This window comes from Abramis brama, assembly GCF_963993115.1.
Source record: "Abramis brama genome assembly, chromosome: 19".
In the NCBI taxonomy this organism is placed as follows: domain Eukaryota; kingdom Metazoa; phylum Chordata; class Actinopteri; order Cypriniformes; family Leuciscidae; genus Abramis; species Abramis brama.
Window position 1 is genome coordinate 29,822,835 of NC_139981.1, and position 25,911 is coordinate 29,848,745.

Genomic DNA, 25,911 nt, shown 5'->3' on the forward strand with positions numbered 1-25,911 from the left:
TATGTAATACAGCGATTTTACTTATTTTATTTCTAAAATTCTCTTAATCATTAAGGTTGGACATGACAATAATAACTAGATATACATATTAAATCGCTCTTATTATTTTTATTTTTTAAATTCTCAGCTACCATGGTGGGTGAGCGCCGCAACGGCAACCTTCTGATCCAGCTGGGCCCGAAGCTGCAGGCTTACCCAGAGGAGCTGATCCGCCAGAGGAGGACTCACGACGGGCAGACGGAGTATCTGATTCGCTGGAGTCTCCTGGCCGTGGAGGACAGCAGCGGTTCAGGCGGCAGCAATGAGGCTAGCGGCGGCGGCAGCAGTAGTTCAGGCGTCGGCGGCTCCAATGGCTCCACTTCAGGAGAAAGCAAGACTGAGAGCATCCTCATGTGGATGTCCACTGAAGACGTGTACGCCAACTGCCCCACTCTTCTAGGCAAGCGCAAGGCCGACTCCCAGAGGCCTTTGCTGGAGGAAGAGGAGCGGCCCAGCGGCCAGTTCCCCACAGACGTCACCTTTGATGAGGGAGAACTGTCGGACATGAAAGACGACGTGAAGAATCTCGTCCGCCGAGCCCGGAAGCAAATGGCCAAGAACAGCGACTTCGGGATAAGCATCACGCACACCATCCACGTGTTGAGCGCGTACGCTAGTATCGGCTCTCTGGTGGGAGTCTTCAAGGAGACCGGTGCTCTCGACCTGCTCATGGAACTGCTCTGCAACAAGGAGCGACAGACCAGACGCAGCGCCGGCAAGATGTTGCGAGCCCTGGCTTCTCACGATGCGGGTGAGTCCCACGTTCTGTGGTCTGGTTTCTGTGTTTAACTCTATATTACATTTGGCAATCTCTAAATGATCTCATGTCTATTGGCTATCACCTTTTGCTGTGTCTGAGGAACCATTTTGGAGTTGCGGTTTAAAGTAAAACTCTCACTTCCTATGGTATTTCCCCTTGAAAGAAAAGTAACACTTTCCTTAAACTACTGGTGAAACTTACTATTGTACTCGATTAAGTTTAATCGATTTTATTTTAAATAGCCTAGGAATTAGGAATAACTTTTTCTTAATATTGTATTTGTCTAATATTGCATTATTTGCTTAATTTTTGCATTACACCCATCACATTTTAAAGTAAACAACCTTTCAATATTTTTTACATTTATTTTACAGCTCTGTGTATGTAAAAACAAAGCAAGTGTGCATTTGTTCAATATTGACTTGAAGCAAACTCTATTCCAAACAAAGACGGTTGTTAAACCTATTAAAAAGTTTTATTTATTCAGTAAATTTGTTTCCATTGCAGTTTATGTGCATGTCGTCTTTCTCAAATGCTCAATATGGATTATATATACAATGGAAATAGATCTCTTAATCACATTTATAAATTAGCTTCTCTAAATTATACATAAACGTTTTAAAACGGACTAAAAATAAAAAGTGCTTATGAATTTTTATTATTTATTTGTTTGTGCTGTAAATAATTAGTCTGCGTAATAATACCTGTTATTCTTGTAGCATTTAAGATCAAATAGGTAGTAACACTGGATTTTAAGCATATAAAATAAGCATAAAAAAATATTTTTTGATTTAATGAAGATAACAAAAACAGGATATGAGGTCTTGCTCCTTGGTTTGAATAAATAATATAGCCTAAGTATAAAATAAAAATATTACCACGGAGTAAAATCGTAAGTATGTTCAGAGTCAGTGTTAAATAAACTTTATTTAATTGAATTCATTTGACTTACATTCTTTTTTTTTCTTGTATTGATGCAAAACTGCCAAAACAAGGAGTGTCCCCCATGTTTGATTCCAAGCCAAGAGGTCAATATGTCTTCTCGCTCTACGAGTTTGAAACATTTACATGTTGCTCTCCCGCAGTCATGTGGATATGGATTGTATTGAATGGAGCGCAAAGTCTAAGGTGAACCCTTAAGTAAAGTCTGTATTCACTTAGACCACAGCACAAGTGTGATGAGGCCACAGATTGCCGTCAGTGTGAGATATTGGGTATTGTGAGTCATCAGTGAAGGGCAGAGACAGTTGGCTGTGTCACAGCGCTCTCTGCATTCCCTGTCGGCAGTGTCTAAAAGGACCCTACATGACTAGATGAGACAAATCTGTATTTTTCAGCATGGGTTCGATTGAACTCTTTTGTCATCCTCAAACATTTTGAGAGAGCTTCTGTTTTAGAGCTATGTCTAAAAGTAGAACCCAAAACTAGTGATGTTAATAAATTATACAACTTAGACTGGCAAAGTCTGATGTTATTTTTACTACGATTTTTTGATAATTCCTTTTTTGAAAGGGGAAATGTTGTAATGGACCCCTTGTGAAAGGGGGCTTTCCAGTTCCTCTCATTCCGTTCACTCTTATTCACAGGATATACTTATTCATCTCTAGTTCCTCAGAATAGGGTGAGGCATTTGTGTGATTCACTCCTCCACAAGGAGGAGACCACAGGCATGTGGCTCTGGCTCATGTTAAGCCGGGTTCTCCCTGTACATGTGATCAGTAACACAATATTCATGAGATATTAGCCATATTTGTATATGTATAGGTTCTCTGTATATGTGTGTGTGTATTCCCTAGTATATTTCCTGTCTGTCATTGGTTGGAAAAAAGGTCCCACCCCAGAATCCAGGATAGTGGTTGAGCAAGAATTTGGATTGCCAGACCCGTCAAATAAACAGAGCAATGTTTAGATAGCGCTGTTTTTTTACACACTATAGTTTCCTAATGTTAGGATATAGTACTAGTTACTATAGTAGTACTGTACTAATTACTATGACTAGTGGCCCACATTCTTTCTTCTACATAGTAGAATTTTAAGGCAGTAGCATGGTAATACAGTGCTCTGTTTTATACACTACTGAAGCTTTGCAGACTTAAGCAGAACTTACATGAAGGTGCTTTGACTCCGTTTTTGCAGAAAGGGGTTTCTGAGAATAGTGAATCAGCACAATAATTGCTGCTCAGTCATTTTGCTGTTGGTGGTGAGATGTGGATGTTTTTCTGTTATTTGTCTGACTAATATGTTTTGTTTTGCGTATAACACCTATTTTTTTTATCCAGTTGCTTAACACCAGTCAAACCTCTTAAAGAATTGTTAATATTTAGTATTAGAAAAGACTATATTTACTAGGGCTGTGACGAGACATTTATCTCACGAAACAAGACGAGACACGAGATTGAGTTCACAAGAACGAGACGAGATTTTGCACTATTTTATTGAAATCCCCGGTGACAAAATTCATGACTGGAAAAATATTCTGCAGGTGCATTTTGAAATGTTTTAACTAACTGTCTTGTGATGAATGTCATTTCGGTTCCATTTAATGAGTATGAATTATCAAATGCATTGAAAGACGACAATATACAAGCACTGTAAAAGCTTTTGCCACAAACTCAACTGACTGGCTTTTGATTGACTGGCTGCATGATTTCTGTATGTTTGTCTAAAGTCTCTCAGAAAGTTTTAAAATGACTGATTTGATCTTATAATCTGTGTGTATTTATTTTCTCAAACATTTATTCACTTTAGCATGTAAGTTGTATGTGGGAATTTCCTGCATTATAAGCGTGAGACCTGCGGGAATGATTAAAATTATGCGCAATAACCGCGCCGAAATTCGAGCCCTGACACTGCACAACAGTGGTAAAAAAAAAAAAATGTAAGGACTTTTTATCAAGTTCACCCATCAGATGAACCAGCCGGGGGTGGGCGATATACCAACAGACATGATTAAATGGTAGAAATTTGTTAACCGGTACTATCGTCTCTATCACGGTTATGCTCATGTGACATTGAAATGCTGCGCGGTCACGAAAGCTTAACGTTTACAAGCATTTTTTAACCAATGCGGTTTAAAAACAAATGATTTTTAAACCATTGAAGCACAATTAGCTGTGAAAGAGAACTTATTTCACTATGTGTGTGTGCTGTCAGAGATGCTGTTTCTCAGCGCTGTCTGAGAGACGCGCACATGAAGCCGCTGCTCATAAAGCGCGAGAGAACTGAACTGAGTGCTTTTTGCCGTCTAATTGGGCTTGAACGGTTAAATACACATAGTATGTGTCAAAATGACCATGTATTTGTTGCCAACAGTCATTTATGTCTTAGGTGGACGTAATCAGTTGAGAAAGAACTGAGAAATTGATAGAGAACAACGCACAAGTATATTGGATCCGTGCTGCTGATCTTAAAGTGACAGTGTCCAAAATTACATGCTGTCATTATTAATGCTAATCAAACAACAAATAAGAGTCTCTCACTGCTCTTAACAATCACTTTGGTTAATTGTAATAAGAATAAATGTATATTTAATATACACAGTTAAGACTATGCATTATTTTTTATACATTTGATTAGGCTACTTTATACATTTTATGTAGCCTAGTATTTCTTATTGGTAGGGCTTGTTTTTTTTTTTAGGTAGGTCTATTTCATTTATCTCTGTTTACTTGTCTTCAATAAGATTGAGAGTTTTTTTAGGCTAGTATTGTTTTTCTTTAAATTATATTGAAAAATGTTGATATCAATCTTATTTAAAGCAAAGATATATATATATAAGATTTTGGTCATATCGCCCACCTCTAAGCCCAACCATGTGTAAGTCAAATATTCAAGCTCTATCCTTTTTTTCCATGAATATATGAAAAACCAAGATCTCTTTTTTTGCCTCTATTTTTAAATGGAGAAAACAATGGTTAAAAATTACTCAGAGTCCCAGACTAAAGTGTCACACACATTTTGTTTTTCTTCAAACACACTGAAATTGCTTTCTTTTGTTTTGGCACTTTAGTCTCTTGATGTGCATTTTTAGATTTGCAAAAAAGTTTCTGTGAATTGCCTCTGGTTGTTACGGGCTTATGATTGTTCCATTTGGCATATGGTGCATTAAACTCCATTGCTTTTGATATATGTATGTATTATAACAATAAGATTGAAAGTTCAGTAGTTAGTTTATTGAGACCTTCTTTAAAGGGGTGGTTGATTATAATTTCACTTTTCTAACTTTAGTTAGTGTGTAATGTTGCTGTTTGAGCATAAACAACATCTGCAAAGTTACAATGCTCAAAGTTCAAAGCAAATGGAGATATTTGCTTTTAAAGAAATAGCCTTTTAAGGACTACAACAAACGGCTGGTAGAGACTACACGAGCTTCCTCCCGGGTTAGTGACATCACAAACCCTAGAATTTACATAAACCCCGCCCCCGAACACGATTTATATATATTATCAAGACAGAATATGCTAATGACTAGAAGATAACTACACATCAGCTACATAAATTCATCAACTAACCATTCAGAAATGTTGTCTACATGTTGTCACTTCTTCTTGAGTCTCTCCATCATTGTCTGACTCTGTTTTGAACATAAAAGGCTAAACGTTTTTTAAATTTTCAGTGCATGTCTGTGTGAGTGCAGCTGTTGTAGCTCCGCCCCCTGTGCCGGGAGCAGCAGCTCATTTGCATTTAAAGGGACAGATACAAAACGGTGTGTTTTTGCTCACCCTCAAACAGTGACAATATTAACATGCTATATAAAAATATCTGTGGGGTATTTTGAGCTAAAACTTCACACACACTCTGGGGACATCAGAGACTTATTTTACATCTTGTGAAAAGGGCATTATACCACCCCTTTAAGAAACTCAGTTGCGAAATTAAAACCGGATTACTATCATTGTGATATTTCATATACTCTAATGGGTATTCAGGGATTTGATTCCCAGAGAATGCTCGCATTAATAAAATGTATACTTGATATGCAGTGTTAGTCGCTTTGGATAAAAGTGTCTGCCAAATGTGCAATAAAAGTAAATAAAGACATTGTTGTGTGCATTGTTGATAAGGATGCTATTGTTTGACTTTCAGGGAGTCGTGCCTATGTGCTCCTGTCCCTCAGCCAGCAGGATGGCATCGAGCAGCACATGGACTTTGATAACCGCTACACCCTGCTGGAGCTTTTTGCAGAAACCACCTCCTCTGAGGAGCATGGCATCTCCTTTGAGGGCATCCATCTTCCCCAGGTGCTCATCTTCCTTTCCACTCTCGTCTGAAATATGTCCAAAACCCAGTCATGAATCTCGTTGTCTGCTGTCTGCGTAGACAACTTCTTGTCAGGCAGCATCTTAACCGAAATTGATTCATCATTGGCAGCAGCTCGTGTGACGTGAAATAGCGCTACTTCCATGAAGTGCACGGGAAGCTTTGAGGGAACCTTGCATTTTCCATCAAAGTAAAAGTTTGATGGTTTAACATTTGACAATTAAGAAATGAACGCAGCCATAAATATTAGTATTGTAACTTTACATTTGTAATGTAAAATTAAATTATTATTATAAAAAATTTCTAAATACTATATTATTATATTTTACTTAAATATTTTTTCAGTAGGGGTGTAATGGTTCAAATTACTCACGGTTTTAGGGTCACGGTTTCGGTACGGTTCGGTATGTGCTATGTTTAGGGGAAAAGGACTACTGTCAAATAAAAATAAAGAAAATATGAACAAATAATCAAACTACTAGCAACAGCTATACTTGCCAAAAACGACAATGGTGACAAATTTTTTGTGTGAATTTAAATATTTGCGCACACAAAACTTCTCGCGTGTGAGTTCTTTCGTGTCTTGCACTTGAATCCTTATTTGTGGGTCATTGACATTTTTTTCCCTTTTTTTCTGGGTCTGTATATTAATTTAAAAATACATTAAAAAAAAATAGCAATTCATACATACATTGATTACAAACATGAGGTGTAATTTTGAAAATTATCAAATTTACTGATTGTAATGAGGGAAAAGGAATCAATTAAAAGGAATTAAAAAGAAAATTCCTTTGGCATATTATTTTATTATTTATTGGGGGGAAAAAACAAGCAGTGAAGTTTTGTTTAAATATTATAAATAACTGATTTTTTATTTTTTTTAAAGAAATTAATTTCTTTATCTTGGAAACTCGTTAGTTTTCATTGACCCTGTACCAGTGTTTGTGTGTAACAATGTAACACTTGGGTTTGTCTATTTTAGATTCCTGGCAAGCTGCTTTTCTCTCTGGTGAAGCGTTACTTGTGCGTCACATCGTTGATGGACAAGCTCAACACTGCAGGGGTGGATTCCTCCTCTGAGCGCCAGGACGTCGGCCCCTCCTCCTCCTCATCCTCCTCCTCCACGGCAGCCTACCAATCAGAGCACGCACGTGTGCAGCGGGAGTTCGAGTTCACCATGGCCATGGCCAACCTCATCTCAGAGCTGGTGCGTGTCATGGGCTGGGACCGCAACCGGCAGCTGCCCTTCACCTCCATGAGCTCAAGCCGAGGGCTGGAGGAAATCAATAATGAAATCCAGAAACACCCCATCCGCTCCATCTTTCAGCCGCGCTTCTCCGCTTCGCCTTCCATCATGGTCACTACAGCAATGGCTGCGGTCACGCCACCAAAGAAGAAGAAAACCACAAATGGTTTCAAGACACGTTCTGACTTCACTTCACGTTCAGCATACGTGGAGTATGTGCAGGACAATCTGAAGAGTGGCATGATGGTCCGTATGCTGGAGGACTACGAGGAGGTCAGTGCCGGGGATGAAGGAGAGTTTCGCTACAGTAATGACGGCTCACCGCCGGTCCAGGTTAGTGCTGTGTGAAAGCATGAAGCTCAATATCAGACACTTCATGTTTAACTCTTGTTTTCCTTTATATAGCTTAATGTTGAAAATGTTTCTATGAGTTTCACTAAAATTAGAACTGTGCATTATTAGGAGCTGTTCACACAGAACATGTTTTTGCATTTCACTGATGTGCTTTTCCATTGTTTTTATCATGTGCACTAAGACCAGTGGTTCTCAACCAGTTTGAACCAGCGTCCTATTCATAATTTTAGGTTCACCATCAAATAAAATGTGGGCTATCTCTATTCCTCGGATATCAATGTTGATTATAATTCTGTTTATAATAATTATAATTAATAATAATTATCATTAAATATATACAATATCATAAAAAAGCATGACTGGACAGATGGAATATCATTATTTGGAAACCATGGAACAAAAAAGCCAGGTGAATAGAAATTATATTTATGCATGTCAAATGAATAAAGCCATAAAATAAACTTTAATTAGATTGCTTATCACACACAGCAGAAAATCAGCAAACAATATGCATTATTATGAATAATTCCAATGGAAAACAAAAGTAAGATAAATAAGAGAAGGATTTACCTTAAATCTCTGGTTTGTTTAATCTGGACGCTAGACGCCAAGATGCATTTGCGAGTGCAGTCCAAACTGGCAGGTTTTACACCCCTCTCTGTGTCATTTCCAAGGCCTCTCCCCCTGGAGGCCACATTTGTCAGCCCGCATATGTTTTCGAGGTTGTCTTATTTCACAAAAGAAACCATTATAAAAATCACTCTTCTTCCTTGTGAGTCGTAACGAAGTTCGCGCCGTTTTCTTTAGTTTGGAATGTAAAGGCCCTTTCATATTCGCGATTAAATGGCGCGAATGTATGGCAACAACTCTCATAAATGTTGTTTCTAAACACTCAAATAATGACAAAAAAATATTTTTTTCAGGCCGGACCAGCCAATGTGCATTTGTGCCAATCCTAAGCGCATGCTCTGTCAATATCTAATCAACCCTGTATTAACGCTTGAACTTCCACATTCATGAAGCTCAAGTTCAACCATTCAACCCTGGTCCTGAAGTTAACGTAACTTGCGCAAAAAGTAGAGCAAGGCATGAGTTGCAAAAACTGCAAACCTCATAAAAGGATTTTATAGAAAATAAAAATGCTCATATAATATTTACCTTTTAGTTTGCCATCAGCATTATCTGAAGTTGAAGCACCTTCTTTTACTGTCCATTGCGTAGGGTAAAAAGGGCCTGAATTGCTTTTCTTTTTGTTTGAATCCTGTCATGTTTTGGCTTTTGCAGGTGTACTGGAACTCCCTCTCCAGGACCTACTGGGTTCACTGGCATATGATTGAAATTCTGGGCAACGGCAGTGGAGGACCGGCTGAGAAAGAGACGCAGGAAAAGGCGTCCTCCCTCACGGAGACACTCAAACTCACTACAGGTAAGACAGAAGTCATCAAGGACTCTCACACTCCGCCACATGTTTGTGTTTGCTTTATGTGTATCCATCTCTTTATACGAGACCACAGTGTTCTCTTCTGTGTTTCTGAACGTGGCAGTGAGCCAGACGTTCTTCTCAAAGCCCCCTGGTGGGCTGTACTCATTGCCTTACCTGATGGAGGGCTCTCAGAACGACACCAGCACCCTGAGCCGTGCTGAATGGTGGGAAGTGCTCTTTTTCATCAAGAAGCTGGAACCCAAGCAGCAGCAAGAGATCAACAGCATCCTGCGACAGAGCCTTGATGAACCGGTACTCACTCCCTCTCCTCCGCTCTGCTCTTCACACAGGGTAGAATAGGCTAGTTTTAAGGAGCTTTGAGTGTGTTTACTTGTACTCTGGGTCTAAAATTAAAGTAAATTTACCAGCCATGCTGTTCATAGTCTTTGTAAAAATAAATACAGTGCCCTGAGTGTCCCCCTACAAAGGTTTAGGATTTAGAAAATTTTAAAACAAAGACAAATAATCCAAAATGTGAATTTCATGAAGCCTCTCAAAATAATGTCTGGGTCATATTTACCCTTAAATCAAAAGATATAATACATCTATTTTTTGTGTGTTGTGGTATTTATAATGAAAATTGTCATAAAGCAGCAGTTCTCATTACTGTAATGCAAGCCAACCTCATCTGATTTGTTAAAAAAAAAAAATACTGAAAACAATGATTATGTAAGTTTTATTCTAATATGTATTTAGCAAGGACATATTCAATTAGTCAAAAGTGAAAGACATTTATAACGTTCAAAAAAATGCTTTAAAAAAAGTATGCTTTTACACAAATAGTGCAACTGTCTTCAACATGGATAATAATAAGAGATGTTTCTTGAGCAGCAAATCATCATAGAAAAGTTATTTTGAATTAGAATATTTACATTGAGTGTTTTTGCTATATTTTTGATTAAACAAATGCAGCCTTGGTGAGCATAAGAGACTTTTCAAAATATTACAAAATCTTGCCAACCCTAAACGTTTGAACATTACTATATATTACATAAATTAATTGAATTATGCATCCGTGTTATCCTTATTTTGTAATTTGGCCATTGGCCACTCTGCTACTTAGATATCACTATTGGCTATATATAAAATGTTTAAAATGAACTAGACAATGACTGTAATTCCCTCTACTAAATAAGCTTGTGTCACGCTTTCTCTCCGGCTTGTTCTTGGTATCTGTCAGATGGTAGAGCTTGATGATTCGACTCTCATCCAGCTGTCCCTCACGGGTGAGGTGGCGAGGAAGGTCCTCCACTACCTGAAACAGAGTTTGCAGGCCTCCTGCCTGGGTGACCTGCTCTGCTCCCACACTTTCATCAAGCACTACCTGAGCTGTGGAGGTGCAGGCCTTGAGGATGAGGAAATGCTGATGGACGGCTCGCTTGGAGGACAAGGAGCTTCGTCGTCTTCATCGTTATCTTCGGCCACGTTATCTTCCTCTTCAGCTTCTTCCTGCATCATGGGCTCTGTGTCCAAGAAAGCTAAGAAAGAGATCCCAGCAGACACAGGCAGTGAGACAGAGAGTGAACTTCCCAGTGAAGATGACACCAAGTATCCCGATGACCTGGAGGAGAAGATGAAAGGCAAGTCTTTGTTTCAAGCCTTTTGGTGTTGCTTTGTTATGGATGTGACTGTTAGTGGAACCTCTTTTTTTTTTTCATGATGATGAATGTCTGTGAATAGACTATTTGAATATGACAGTATAAACGTGTCCTACAGTGGAGATATACCGTTTATGCTGTAGCAGATAGATTTGCATAAGGCAAACTAAGACTTGCATGGCTCAATGCTTAGGATTTTTATCTATTGGCCAAGTCGAACCAGTGGTTCATATTTTTACTTGCCCTGCCAAAAAAAAACATTTATATAAAATTGTTTATTGTTTTTGACCCATGTAACTGTACTCTAATAAATTACGATGGCAAAAGTTAGATGCCAGTGAAATTTCACAATTCTTTGATTCCAGTTTCAATAATGCAACAAAAAATACTAGCCTAACTAAATAAAGTTCAAACATTATTAAACTCTCAGTAATAAAATTAGAACAAAAAACAAACAAATTATAACTAATAGTACAAGTAAGGACAATAGAACAAAGATACAAATGAAAAATGTTGCTTAAATCTTTTCAGATTGGTCTAACAGTAGTAGTAAGAAATGCTACAGAAGAAATGCTTTAGGTAAGAAATTGTACAGAAATTGAACAATCAAATGTAAAATAACTGCATAGTTTCACTGTATAAATCAAATATACAATAATAATTATTAAAACTACAAAAGTCATTTAGTCAAGAGTAGTAAGTGATTTTTCTTCACTTTTCTTTTATTGTTTGATTAAAAGGGACCTATTATGCCCCTTTTTACCAGATGTAATAAGTCTCAGGTGTCTCCAGAATGTGTCTGTGAAGTTTCAGCTCTAAATACTCACAGATCATTTATTATAACATGTTGTAAAAGCTGTAAAAGCACTCATTTTTGAGTGGAAGGAAAAACATGCTGTTTTCATCCATGTATCTTTAAATGCAAATGAGCTGCTGCTTCCCGCCCCGCTCTCCGGAAGCCTTTACATCTCGTGCCTCAGATACTCTGCCAAAAACTAAAGCGTCTGTTTGGTTTTGATTATCATCTCTTAAGTTCTCTTTCACGTGTTATTGCGTTTAAACTGTCAAAAACACACAAAGTTCACATAAACAGTCGGTTATGTCTGTTAATGTAAACAAGTAAAGAAATCACATGTGTATATTAGATCTGTGTATTAAAGTGACAGCAGCGTAATATGCAGTACCTACTGCTGTATATGCTCTTAATATGAATATCAAACAAAACAAAAATAAAATCACTCACTGCTCTTGATTGAATCACTTTAATAGCTTTAATAAGAATACATTTCTTACTTGAATGCTGCTGTTAAATGCTCTGGTGAGGAGATAAACATGGTGGACTGTGTACAGCTCACTGAGGGCGGGGTGTATGCTAATAGGAAAGAGTCCGTCAGCAGTTGTGAGCCTAAGCATTTGTGTCGTCACATTGCATAGAAACTGCAAGCGGCTTATTTTGAGACATTGCTTATTATTTATGGGGATTTAAAAAAAGGAGTGGGTGGATTTTTACCATTATAGGGTGGTTGTGTGTACACACTGCCAACACACATTTATGTTCAAACATTATGTAAAAGGGAATTTTGCATAATAGGTCCCCTTTAACATTGATGACAGAGACGGCAGCAGGTTTATTAGGCTGCTGTCACTTTAAGACCTAATGCACGGATCCAAAATATTGAAGCGCAACCCATTTTATCCCAGCTGTTTATGTTCCAATAAGACAAACTGTGTTCACAAGGATACTCGCCATGACTTTATTTTGACATAATTTTGTGAGCACATATGCATTCAAGTGCAGAAAGACGCAAAAGATGACTCAATTCGTACTCGCGCTGTCTGATCATTCCATCATTCCAGGCCAGTGACCATTCCATCTGTTACACCAAACTATGTGATCCATCGAATTATGTGACTGCACTGTTGTCACCCTTGCCCTAATCCCAACACTAACCCTAATCCTACTATCACAACATGACGTGCTGTGAAGGCCAAGTATGGTAACCCATACTCGGAATTTGTCTTCTTCGTTTAACCCATCCAAGTTAAGAGCATTAGGAGCAGTGAGTAGTGAACACACACACAAACTGTGGACACACACACAAACTGTGGACACACACCCAGAGCCCGTTGAGCGATTGGGGGTTAGGTGTCTTGCTTAAAGGCACCTCGGTTGTGGGTATTGAGGGTGAAAGAGAGCACTGTTCATTCTGAACCAGCAACCTTCGGATTACAAGTCTGACTCTCTAACCATTGCCCCACGACTACAGCGCCTATTATACGTATACGGTCACATAATTCGTACGTCCTTATTATGGGGCCCTGATTTGTCATTTAGACACATGCATCTTGACCATTGCTGAAAAAAGTAGCACATGCTATGTAACAATGCCTAAAAATACAAATTCAGCAGAGGATTTTTTAAGAATTGACACATCTTAACGAATAGGAGAATTATGTAGGTCCAATGTACCTGACCAATTCATCATCTTGCTTTTGAACGGACAAATTCACGCACAATTAATTTAGGTTTTGTTTTAAGTGAACAAACAGTTGAGAAAGAAAACACAGTATGAGTCAGTAAATTGGATCCATGCATTGTCTTAAAGTGGCAGCAGCCTAATAATGCTGTTGCTGTCTCCGTTTTTAATGTTAATCAAACAAAAAAAGACAAAGAAATAATGTACTCCTCTTGACTGAATAACTTTTGTAACTTTAAAAAGGATTCATCTTTAATTTATACAATGAAGACACGTTGTCTTATTTCACATTTGCATTTTACTTTATGAAATGTCTGTAGGCCTACCTAAAAACTACTGTTAGACCTACCGTATTTTCCGGACTATAAGTCGCACTTTTTTTCATAGTTTGGCTGGTCCTGCGACTTATATTCAGGTGCGACTTATATATCAAAATTAATTCAGACTGAGATGAACCAAGAGAAAACATTACCGTCTACAGCCGCGAGAGGGCGCTCTAGTTGGCGGAGTTATTCAGAAGCGACACCATATGAAGAAAATTCAATGGATTCAGTGATGTGGAATGAGATCGCGGGTGCTTGGTGAACTTGTTTACTGGTAACTTGCTTGTTGGACTCCCTGGCTTATGTTAATTTAGCCTATTCAGCCTCCCAGGTATATGTTCTTTATGCTATTGTGTAGCTGAATAACTGTTAATGTGTTGCGTTAACATACCGGACACCTACTCAGCCTGTTGTTCTGTGTGCTACTGTGTAGTTGAATAACTTGCCTTTCCAGATTAAATGTCTGTTCTTGGTCTTGGATTTTGTGAAATAAATTTCTAAATAAATGCGACTTATACTCCAGTGCGACTTATATATGTTTTTTTCCTCTTCATGACGCATTTTTTGACTGATGCGACTTATACTCCGGAGCGACTTATAGTCCGGAAAATACGGTACTTGAAAAACATTCCTGAATAGCAATGTTTATTTCATTTGTAAATTGTGCTTTTGCTTATTTGATTGTTTGTTCTTATTTTATTACTGATTGTTTTTTGCTGATTGGCATTACTGCTTGATTTTGCAAAAACAGCTTCATAGCTGGTAAAAAATATTTATGGCCGGTAAATGTTCTTAAGTCATTGGCCATTGGTAGGTTTGGCAAAATGTTAGTTTTAGGTCCTGGTTGTAAACAAAATATAGCCACATCCAGTAGTGTTTCTTATCCATCTCATCTAAGTTTCTTTGTCACATAATTAACTGGGTTAAAATAGTGCTCAGTATATGTACATTTCTCCCTCTAAGCAAGTATTTTTGTTGTGTTGCTGTTCACTGCAGTGTTCAACAGTCCAAAGGTGCAGGGTAAGAAGAGCTGTCTGGAGAAGATGGGGGAGGTGGTGGACATCATGAAGAAGAGCAGCTCTGACTCTGGACTGCAGCTGGCGGGCATGAAATTCATCAGTAAGACTCTCGAGGAGGAGGGACCTCAGGAGAGAAGCACCCTCAGATCAGACTCGGCACAAACTATCCGGTGGGACTTACAAACCAGAAATACCACTACTCTCAGCTCTGTTTTTTTTTTTTTCTATTTATTTAATGACTTTAAAAAAATACTCTTTTTACCAAATTTTACCATTCATCAAAATTCTTTTTGAGGATAGCACAGCATTTCCCAATGAGCTCATGTTTTGAAAGTAATGAGTAGTTTTCCCTATAGCATTGTAACCGACCACTCGTAGATCACTCCATTTGTTATCAATGAACTGGACCCTTTTCACATTTCCAGGGTTCTCAGAAGCAGAAGTTGTCATAGTTGGGTGAACCTCTATAGCAGTGAACAGGAAGCTACAACAAATACAATTTTACGTTCCCATTTGCAAAAGGAAAAAATTCATAATAATGATTCCACCTTTACAAATACCATTGTGGTATTGTTACGTTTTTTTCATTGTAATTTAACATTTAAATTACACGTAAGTTATATAACACTTTTTTTTTTTTAAAAGGTTACACTTTATTTTTTAAAAGGTTACACTTTATTTTCAGCTGTCCTCATTGTTAGTGTAATTATACATTTAAGTACTGAGTATTATTCATTAAGTACATGTACTTACTATAGGGTGAGAATTACTAGGGTTTGGTTTAGAGCTAGTTGCAATTTGTTATTGCTACAGTAACGTGTGACGAGGACACTGTAAAATAAAGCGTTATAATTTTTTTTTGAAAAGGGTAGATTGTCTACATGCAATGCGTAATAAATTACGTTCCATAAACCGTAATGAAAGTTACATTATTATTAGTTTAGATCACAAAACGTTTTAAAATGACTACTTTTTCTTTTTCCAGTGACAAAGTCTTAAAGATGTTGGTGGAGATGATTGGCAGTCAGCCCAAGCAGAACGCTGTGATTGCGCTGCTGCTGACCCGCAGTCTGATGCTGAAATACGAGTGGAGGGTCTCCTTCGCCACAGAGGGCGGTGTTAAAGCCATCCTGTGCTGCATGCAGGAGTATACGGCTTGTATACACGTGCAGCAGATCGCACTGGCGGTGAGTGGGGATTCTTGTGACGTGTTTATGCCTTTATGGACATGAGTTATGTTCTTGCTGTGAGAATTTCATTGTTCATGCAGTCTATTGTATATAATTAAATGATTAATAATTAATAAATAAATAATTCTTATTAACAATGCGCCTCAATGTTTTTGAAAAAGAAACATCTGAAGGAAAATGATAGTTTCAAATCATTAATGTTTTTAATCAAATCATTGCTGTTGGAGCTGATGCTGAAATCTCAGGTAAACTGAAAAACTCTGGTAAAGTGAAGCGCTTTGCTAGCAGGTTAATAAACTAGACGCATCTTATATGAGATTATTAAGATATAAAGTAAAAGTAATAATGCAACTTAATATTACAACTGCAAAAAAGTATGCAAATGCACATGTGAACTTGACTTGCTAGTCAAGCGTGTAACTCCTGTTGTGGATGTGCTCTTCCTGTTCCTGCACATCTTGCACTTAACTATTTTCATGATAAAGTGTTTGCCTGTGTTTTATATTTGTTTTCTTTGAATGTGTGTGTGTTTTTTTTCTTTTTTTTTTTCTCCAATTGACAAATCTGAAATCTGACGACTGGGCAACCCCTCACCCCTAGAAATATATATAATATATATATAAATATATAATATGTTGCAGTTTTTTAATCATCTGAAACATGCTGCTATAATGCATTTAATGTCGTTTGGTACAAAATGTGAGCGGTAGTTTTAGTTTTGCTTTAAAGGAATAGTTCACCCAAAAATGAAAAATTAATCCATCCTAGGTGTACACACATTCATGAGAGTTGAGTTCCAGCGGAAGGGTGACCTCTGACCCGACGTATGGCGAACGCGGAAGCACAGAGGATGGAGCAAAACAAAATGTCTGTTATGAATTAGAAATCTTAGATAAGTTTTAAAGAAAAATGTCGGAGGATTTCTACATAAGAGAAGATGAGCTACATCATAGGTCACCCTTCCACTGGAACTCGACTCTCTCGATAGTGCTTATAATGATTGTAAATGCTTCATTTTTATTTCTGAATGTAATAATAAAATGTGACTTGTGCACCTATGCTACTTAACTTTTTTTGGGGAAATATTAATAACGGATTTCTTAAGGAACCAGAACCGTTGAGTGGAATTGGAGCCAGAATAATTACTTTCCTTACGATCCTCTTATCTATTTAGCAGAGTCTTTTTGAGGCACATACAGTACACTGCAAATATACCTTTATGGAAACTTTATGGAGTGATGACGAATATACATTTTTCTCTCCCAGACTCTGAAGGTCATCACAGGTGCCAGTAAACATGACCCCCGCAGTGTGGGTGCATGTCTACCCCTTTCTGAGTCTGGCACTCAGATGATGCTGGAGATTTTTGCAAGCATAGGCTCTGCTACACCGGAAGGTTCCAAAGGTCTCCTGTGTGCCATCCCTTCTGCCATTGACCTCATGCTCGGCACAACGGGGTAAGAGGTTTGAAATTCTCTTTTAGATGTAGCATGATTGACTGAATTCACATTAATTTTTCTACTGTGATTTAAGCAGCTGTGGTTTGTCTGTGCGGAACGGGCTGCTGGTCATCATCATGCTGATTTCCAGCCACAAGAGTCTGGCGGAGCAACTAGTCGCCTGCAATGTCAGTGCCACGCTGAAGAAGTGCCTTTCTGCTCAGAATCATCACAGCATGCTGGCCATCATCGCCCTCAACCACATCTCCATGGTCCACAAACTGGAGAAAAAAGGTATCATCATGCATTATTGCAACTGCTTGCTAAGTTTAATTGCTTTAATTTAGATGCTTTTGAAAAATCCCAAACCCTGTGATTACCACGGCCGTGTAATAAGCAGTATGTTAATAAAACAAAAATATTCCCTCTTGACTTGGGATACAAATGTTTGTACCTCGTTTTGAATAACATGTAGCATTGTTTGCCTCCGTAGAGTCTCAAGAAGAGCATGACTTTAAAGACACAGAGCTAAAGATGTTGGTGGTGAGTCTGAAGGAAATGCCTGCCACCAAAGAGGTAATACTGACCCTGGAGCAGCTGCTCTGCGACGACGCCTCCCAGCTGGAGGAAGAGAGAAATGAGGTAACTCGCAGCAGAGACACCTTCCAGGACCTCATCCGCCTCCTGGACCAGCACAGAGCGGATCGGGCGGTTCAGCTTTCCATCCTTAGGTGAGCTTTAAAGGTCTCAAACATAAGTAGGTTATAAATAACAGATATTTCAAGCTACTTTGAGGTGGTTGCACTCACAAAAAAAAACATGTCTCGGTCATATTTGACCCTAAAATCAGATTTTTTTATTAAAAAATAATTTTTAAAATAAATATATTTTAAATATTTTGCATTTAGAGTAGAGTTGGGTATCGAGAATCGGTTCCATTTTAGAACTGGTTCCAGATTTCCAAAAACCATGGATTCTGTAACACCGTGTCTACACCATTGTCGCTCGTGACGCGTCACAACAGCTAAAGGCCGTCTACATTAGACGTGACACAGCACCCGTTGCAAAGCATTTGTCGTTCATGTCAGTACGTCATAAATAGAACAAGGCATCAGTTTAGGGTCGGAGATTTGTCGCTTGCATCGCGCCGTGTCCAGTGTAGACAGAATCACTGTTTATAACAAGTTTTATGGTTTTTATCGTGTCATGCCGCTTGTGTCCAGTGTAGACAAGATCTTTTGCTGTGTGTGCATTTTAATGTTTTTTTTTTTTTTACAAAGTGCAAGAAGACGTGAAAGAGAACTCATTTCGGTATCGAGAATCAGTTCCATTTTAGAACTGGTTCCAAATTTCTATTTCAGCACTCGCATGCTGTTTTCTGTGCGCACAAAAAAACAAGAATCCTCTAGTGCGTGAATACTGAATTGAGTTTCTTTCACGTTGTCTTTTGCTTGAATGGACAAATACACAAAAATTCTCAAAATATCCTTGTAAACACAGCGTTTATGTCTAATGTGAACGTAAATGGTTGAGAAAGAAAACATGTGTAACAGTATATTGGATCAGTGCTTAGATCTTAAAGTGACAGCAGCCTAATAAACCTGACGTCTGTGTGCTTAATGTTAATCAAACAACTACAAAAGACAAAGAAAATCACTCATTGATCTTGACTGAATAATTTTTGTAACTTTAAGGATTAATCTATATTTTATAAAAACAATGCAGTGTTTTTTGTACATTTGATTACATTTATATTTCAATTTCTGTTATCAGATTCTGTTATTTCTGCTATTGTTAATGTGTTTATATGTTCTTATTTTATTACTGACTGTTTACTTGTCTTTGTATTGTTCTTAATTGTAGTAGTGATATTGCTTTATTTGCCAATGATACTAACTCTTTTATATTTAACAGGATTTTGAACAAGTTCTTGGATAACTACCAGGAGGATCTGTTGCCGTGGCATGAGAGTATTGAGCCTTGTCTGTCATCTATGACCGCCTTTGTCAGTGACAGAGAGGTACTTTTCTTACTTAAGCTTTATAAGATCATGATTTCATAATGCTAGTATTTCATTGCGCTTTTTTCCGCATTCAGGTCGTACAGCAGTTCATCCGCTTCTTGTATCGACTTGCCTCTTTGAATAAAGACTATGCTGTTGTGATGTGTCGGCTGGGCACCAAAGAGGCTCTTCTCAAAGCCCTGGACAAACACAGCACCAGCCTCCTCATGGTCACAGAGCTGCGAGACCTGATCACTGACTGTGAGAAGTACGCCAGCCTCTACAAGAAAATGACCACCAGTGTGTTGGCGGGGTGCATACAGGTATAAAGTAGGCCTGTTCAAAAATAGATTTTTGCAAAATTGATTAGTTAGTTAATTGCCTGAACAACCAGTCTACTGATTAGACTTAAGGAATCCCTATATAATTCCACTGGGTTCTAGTTTACCTGACCTCAAACAGACTTGTTCCTTAATGTTAGAAGGCGTTTACATAAACAGCATGTTATTACATGGTCGATTCCTAAAACATAATGATGACATGTTTAATGGTTTGTTAGACTATCAGTGTAAATAATAGACATTTGTCTGATGTTCCTTTAATTACATACTCCATATTTGCATCTTTAGATGGTCCTTGGTCAGATTGAAGAGCATCGTCGCAGCCATCAGCCCATCAATATTCCCTTCTTTGATGTGTTCCTGCGTAACTTGTGCCAAGGTTTGTTCATAAAACATTTACTGATGTAAAGTGTAGTCATTAAAGGAAGCAATAGTTCACCAAAAATGAAAATCATTTATTCACTCATTTACTCACTCTCATGTCTTTCTGAACTTACTTTTTTTTTTCTGTCTCCATGAAACACAAGTTAGGCAGAAAGTCAGAGCTGTGTTTTTTTTATACATGTGACCTGTTTTTATAGTAAGTGCCACAAAACCCTAAAGTAGGCATTGATTTTGTAAAAGCATATTATAGATCTTATTGTGAAAGATTCATCCATCCAATCTTTTTTTTAATACACTTTTTTTTTTTTTTTACTCGATCGTCCGGTAAAAATGCTTTTATGTCGGACTTCAATCATCAATCAATCTCAAAGCCTAATCAACAACCAATGGGTAGAACCAAGCCTCCTTTTTTCCCCCCTATAATCTGTTACACACTGATGTATGTCATAATATAGGAGAAAACATCTGTTGATATTTCCGTTTCATCATGAATTACAAGTTTTCTGAAATCAGAATGTAACTTTGTGTGAGAAATCACATCCACATTGTTGTATAGAAAAGAAAAGATCTTACATTTTGCCTAAAATCTGTTTTTAGACATAAATTTTGATATTGTGGAAACAATGATTTTCTTCTTGGCTGATTATATTGATTTAAAAAAATAGTCCTTTAAAACAGTTGCTTAAGAATAACCATGCTATGCTATTAGTTCCAGTTTAGGTATAACTATCACAGTTCCCTAGGATTTAGTTGAATTGGTGTGATGTTTTTTTCAGGCTCCAGTGTGGAACTGAAAGAGGACAAATGCTGGGAGAAGGTGGAGGTCTCCTCTAATCACCATCGGGCTAACAAGCTGACAGACAAAAACCCCAAAACCTACTGGGAATCTAACGGCTGTACTGGCTCCCACTTTATCAACATTTACATGCATAAAGGGGTGGTCATCAGGTATGCTGGCTTAGCTTCTCTTCATTTCAGTGTCATTTTGATGCAAAAATGCCACCAAAATTAATAAAATGCCCCAAATCCTAGATAAAGTGGCAACAATTTTCCTATGTGATTTTATGAATTAATTTATATATTATAATGTTATATATTAATAGCATATGATATAGCTAAGCAGTAATCACACAAGTATGAGTGCTGTTTTTCCTAAATATCAAGCAAAATGTAATATTGATTTTATACAATAGTTCAATAAACAAGAAGTTGATATTAAGTGACATTTTTTAATGTATTGGTTGAATGAATGATTCAGTGACTTTTTTTTATTATTCAAAATATTATATTTAAAACCTTTATCTCACAGCATTATTTATAACAGCTCCGTAGTGTCTTATACTAATTGAATGTATTGATTAAATTGAAAGTGACACGTTTAATATGGTGAGAGACAATTTTGCCCTTACAGAGGTTAAAATAAATTGCACCTGTAAATCAGTTTAAGGGGGCAAGAATTGCCCATAAGTGTAAACATTAATTTCTGTCACTGGAACTGATAAAAAAAAATAACATTTTCTTCATTCACAGGCAATTGACCGTGCTTGTAGCCAGTGAGGACTCGAGTTACATGCCAGCTCGTATTGTAGTTCTAGGAGGAGATGATCCCACAAACATCAATACTGAACTCAACACTGTGAGAAAGCCCTTCTCATTCATCTTACATCTGATGATTACACACTGCACATTAAGATGATACTTTTTTGTGTGTGTGTGTTAAACAGGTAAATGTGGCACCCTCTGCCAGCCATGTGGTTTTGCTGGAGAATATGACTCGTTTCTGGCCCATCATTCAGATCAGAGTCAAAAGATGTCAACAGGTCAGACATATTGAGTGAATTGTGACAGAACTTGCCTGAAATTAAACATAAAGCCTGAGATACTCTTTATTCCACCTCTCTTACAAATTGTTTTCCTTCCTGTCAACAGGGTGGCATTGATACACGAGTGCATGGGTTTGAGGTTCTGGGACCAAAGCCCACTTTCTGGCCGGTGTTTAAGGAGCAGCTGTGCTGCCGCACTTATCTCTTCTATACTACAAAAGCTCACACCTGGTGCCAGGAGATCCTGGAGGACAAGAACCAGCTGCTGCAGCTCTTTAACAAGTGAGACCTGCTGCCGTAGTTATTTCATTTATAGAGCAGAACGTTATATGAAAACCTCTGATATTTATGTGCATCTCTCTCTGGGCTTCAGGTTAAACAGTGCCCTGAAACATGAGCAGATGTTTGCTGACCGCTTCCTTCCTGACGCTGAGGCCGCAGAGGCTTTAGGCCGAACCTGCTGGGAAGCTCTCATAACCCCCATCGTACAGAGCATCACCATCTCAGGTAAACGGCAGTTACCTGACCAATGTCTGCTCCAATTTTCTTCTGGCCAAGTGCTGCCCACTTAGACAGGAAGAGACCGTCTAATGGATATATAAAATGCGACAAACCACTGTTTTTGTTTTGTTTTGTCCATAGTGTTCAGGGAAGGGTTAATGTGAAATATATCATACCACAATAATATATTGACACTGAAAAAAAGTTTTATTTTCAAATGTGCTTGGATCAATCTGGTATCTCCAGATTTGTGTAATATAAACTGTGGGTGGTCCATGTTATTTTCAAGTATGATTTGGATTAAAGGGGACCTCTTTTGGCATTTTACAAAGTCTTGATTTTATTTTTAGGGTCTACTAGAATAGGTTTTACTTTCATAGCCTATGAGGTTCATCTACTAGAATAGGCTTGAATGTTAAAAAAAGACCACCATATTTTACATTGTTGCAGCATTGTTGTCTCTATGAAGCCCTTTTTCCGAAAAGCATAATGTGCTATGATTGGTCGGCTGTTAATGTGTCATTGGTCAACCACTTTGAGCATGTTTCGGAAATGTCTCTTCAGGGTTCATACAAAGTGCTTAAAGTGCTTGAATTTGAGTTTTTGAAGTTTTAAGTCCTGGAAAACCCTTAAACAGCCATGTAAATGAAAAGGTACTTGAAAAGTGCTTGAATTATTGAAAGACAAAATATGTGAAATTACTCAACTGGGCCTCATCGCTTTTTTTTTGGCATATGCCTTGGGTGGGAATTATTCTAATGAGGAATATTGTGATGTGTTTGTTCCCAGAAGAAAACTCAATGCTACAATAGAGGTGTTTCAGGGAGTTCAGGAACTGTGACACTCATATAGAGAATAACTCTCGCTGGAGTGACTTTGTACTTTTGTAACTTTCCAGACCTTTTTCCATGCTCAAACAGTACCCTTACACTATGGAAGGCATTTTCTGCCAAATTTAAATAAATAAATTAAATGATTAAAATGAAAATTAAAACCAGATTAACGATTTCATTACAGAAAACTGTATGCAAAAAATGTGACAAAATTGAGAATGAAATTCTCAAGTTACTAGAATAAGCCACACCCACTCATTAACATAGAATTTGCATGCAGGTTGTGTGAAAATGAAAATGAAAACTGTGAAATAAAAGAGGAATTAAAATGAAAACGAAAATTTACATTTGTATTTGAATTGTCACTATTATTGCGTGAGCTTTACTAAAGAGCATTGTAAAAACTGTATTTGTAGTTTCTTTTTCACGTTTGGCTTTTCATTTTAATATTGGCAGTCTTGCCTCGAGACTGTAGTGAAAATGAAATGTGAAATCACCAATTGCATTTTATTTTTCAATTTGACAGGGATGCTGTGAAAATGAAATCATTTAATTTCATTCTCAATTTTGTCACATATTTTGCGTACTGTTTTCTGTAATGAAATTGTTAATCTGGTTTTAATTTTCATTTTAATCATTTAATTTATTTATTTAAATTTGGCAGAAAATGCCTTCCATATTACACTCTAAAGAAAGTTGATAATGTAAAAAAGTATAATAGGACCCCTTTAAATTTCTTCTATTCTTCTTTATAACAGAGACTTCTACTCTCAGCCCTCTGTCTTGGTTGATGAATGAGTATTTAGAGAACGCTGAATCCTCCAAGAGGTGTAAGAGCTCAGCCTCCATCTTCAACTCTCGTGTGCGGCGTCTCACTCATTTGCTTGTTCATGTGGACACCAGCACAGTTGATACAGAAGAGCTCAAACCTCCCATCAAATCAAGTGAGTGGCTTCAAAACTACAATAGTTCCTTCTAGAGACTGGAGTGCCACTACTGTGGGTTACTTTTATGTGTGTGAGACATATTTGTATATTTGGTGGTCCTGTTTTGTAAGTCTTTTCTGGTAATCCAGAATTTAAACCACCTTCTGTAGATTGTGTTAAATCAAAGATTCTCTATTTCAAGGTATTTTTCTTGTTTTCAGAAGGTATCAACAGAAGCCGAGATTTAAAGAGTAAGTAATAGTGTAGGAGCTAATGTTATTTTTATTTTATTTTTACTTCATTTTATGTATTTTGCAGCACCCCATCCATCTGCTCAGCTCAACTTCAAACTAACCATGACAAAATGCCTTTTATTTATTTATTTATTTATATTTAGTTCTGCTGTCTTTTTATTTTTGTTTTTTAATTCATCTGGCTTCTTATTGAAATTGCTGGTAGGACTGCACAATTTGCTAACGATAATCTACTCAAAATTGTTGTTTGTTGTAACAAATATTGTGATTCTCAATTTGAAAAACATCATTTATTTGTTGCTTGGATATCAAGATATGAAGGGGAAAAAGCATGAACTATATTGAAACTTTCATGGTCACATGTTGTCAAATCCTGCAAATTACCCATTTCCGTTTATCTCCAAAATGAGTCATGTTTTCCCCACATTCTGCTGCCAGTCTTGTTACGAGAACCAAACTCAGACCTCAAAATTCAACCCAGTGAAAATTTACAATGCAAAACACTTTTTACTGAAATCCTTTTTCTATTTTTAGTTGACTTTTTTTTTTTTTATGTTCCCGTTATTCCAAATCAATGACATGCAGTCAACTCCTCCTTTTCTGTGATCCAGTAACATTAGATTTGTAGTTTGTAAAGCAAAACAAACTTTCCACCTCCCCAGTTAGATATGAAGCGAGCAGATTTGAGCTGCTTTGAGACAACATATCGTCATGCTTCGAAAATGTGTAGTAGACAAAAAAATGCCGCCCGTTCACTTTGAAGTGTGCAGCACATGCAAAACTAAAGGTTTAATTAAACATCAGCCTTTTGCATTTTTTTTAAATCACACACCCATATTACATGACTCATTTTGGAGATAAACGGGAATTGGTCATTTGCAGTATCAGGGCTCGCAAAATTTCAAAATCGCTGGTAGCCCTTCGGGCAGGCACTCTTTAGATTTTGGTAGCCCGAAATGAATTTTACTAGCCCAAATAAAAAGAAAATTTTTAATGTAGAAAATTGGATAGGAATCAAAACATGAATCAAAAACTTTTTCAAAACACAAATATCAACAATTGGATATAAAATAATCAAATTAGAATCATCAATACAAATATGCATCTGGTAATAACTGAACTGAAATTTGTGTGACCAGTATGAACATGAATCAGTCTGTGTCTGTGGCTCAGCCCCCAATGATAAAAAAAAAGGTAACACTTTAGTTTCGGGTCTATTGCTCACTATTAACTAGTTTCATTAACATGCAGATGGCAGGGTTTTATCATCACTGAGGTCCGAATGTGAGGTAGGCTAGTTAGGGGGTTTCGGGGGCTCCCCCGAGAATTTTTTTATTTCTCTGATCTACATATGTGCATTTTAAGATGTTTTGAAGGCCAAAAAAATTGGATAACAATAGCTTTAAAACCATGTCAGCGGACAGTAGATTATTTGTCAATACCTGCTCTCACTTCTTATCCATCACTCTTTCTTTTTCTCTCATCTTGCCCTGTCTCTTACCCTCCTAAAGCTGAACTTTTTTAATTTACTGAAGGCTACAAATTGTATTATATTAATTCTCAACATGTACACATTCATTATTAATTTTACAAATTGTATTATATTAGTTCTCAACATGTACACATTATTAATTTGATGCCTAACATGATGAAAACGGCT

At 37.4% G+C, this 25,911-nt stretch overlaps 1 protein-coding gene across 6 annotated transcripts in view; it reads left to right on the forward strand.

Moving 5' to 3' along the window:
- cul9 (cullin 9) overlaps positions 1-25,911 on the forward strand; it is a 50,566-nt gene that overhangs the window by 1,950 nt on the left and 22,705 nt on the right. For 2 of the 6 annotated variants that reach the window (XM_084093904.1, XM_084093900.1), the window contains 21 exons: positions 128-790; positions 5,885-6,039; positions 7,041-7,637; positions 8,943-9,084; positions 9,203-9,393; positions 10,322-10,721; positions 14,536-14,728; positions 15,544-15,745; positions 17,015-17,205; positions 17,285-17,481; positions 17,681-17,918; positions 19,102-19,207; positions 19,285-19,512; positions 19,819-19,909; positions 20,691-20,862; positions 21,445-21,550; positions 21,639-21,734; positions 21,844-22,019; positions 22,111-22,244; positions 23,830-24,015; positions 24,219-24,248. In XM_084093904.1, coding sequence (XP_083950030.1) covers positions 133-790; positions 5,885-6,039; positions 7,041-7,637; positions 8,943-9,084; positions 9,203-9,393; positions 10,322-10,721; positions 14,536-14,728; positions 15,544-15,745; positions 17,015-17,205; positions 17,285-17,481; positions 17,681-17,918; positions 19,102-19,207; positions 19,285-19,512; positions 19,819-19,909; positions 20,691-20,862; positions 21,445-21,550; positions 21,639-21,734; positions 21,844-22,019; positions 22,111-22,244; positions 23,830-24,015; positions 24,219-24,248 — 4,489 coding nt within the window. In that variant the 5' untranslated portion in view covers positions 128-132. Of the gene's footprint in view, positions 1-127; positions 791-5,884; positions 6,040-7,040; positions 7,638-8,942; positions 9,085-9,202; positions 9,394-10,321; positions 10,722-14,535; positions 14,729-15,543; positions 15,746-17,014; positions 17,206-17,281; positions 17,482-17,680; positions 17,919-19,101; positions 19,208-19,284; positions 19,513-19,818; positions 19,910-20,690; positions 20,863-21,444; positions 21,551-21,638; positions 21,735-21,843; positions 22,020-22,110; positions 22,245-23,829; positions 24,016-24,218; positions 24,249-25,911 lie in introns of all 6 variants that reach the window. The other 4 variants (XM_084093903.1, XM_084093899.1, XM_084093901.1 and 1 more) reach the window with 3 other exon arrangements.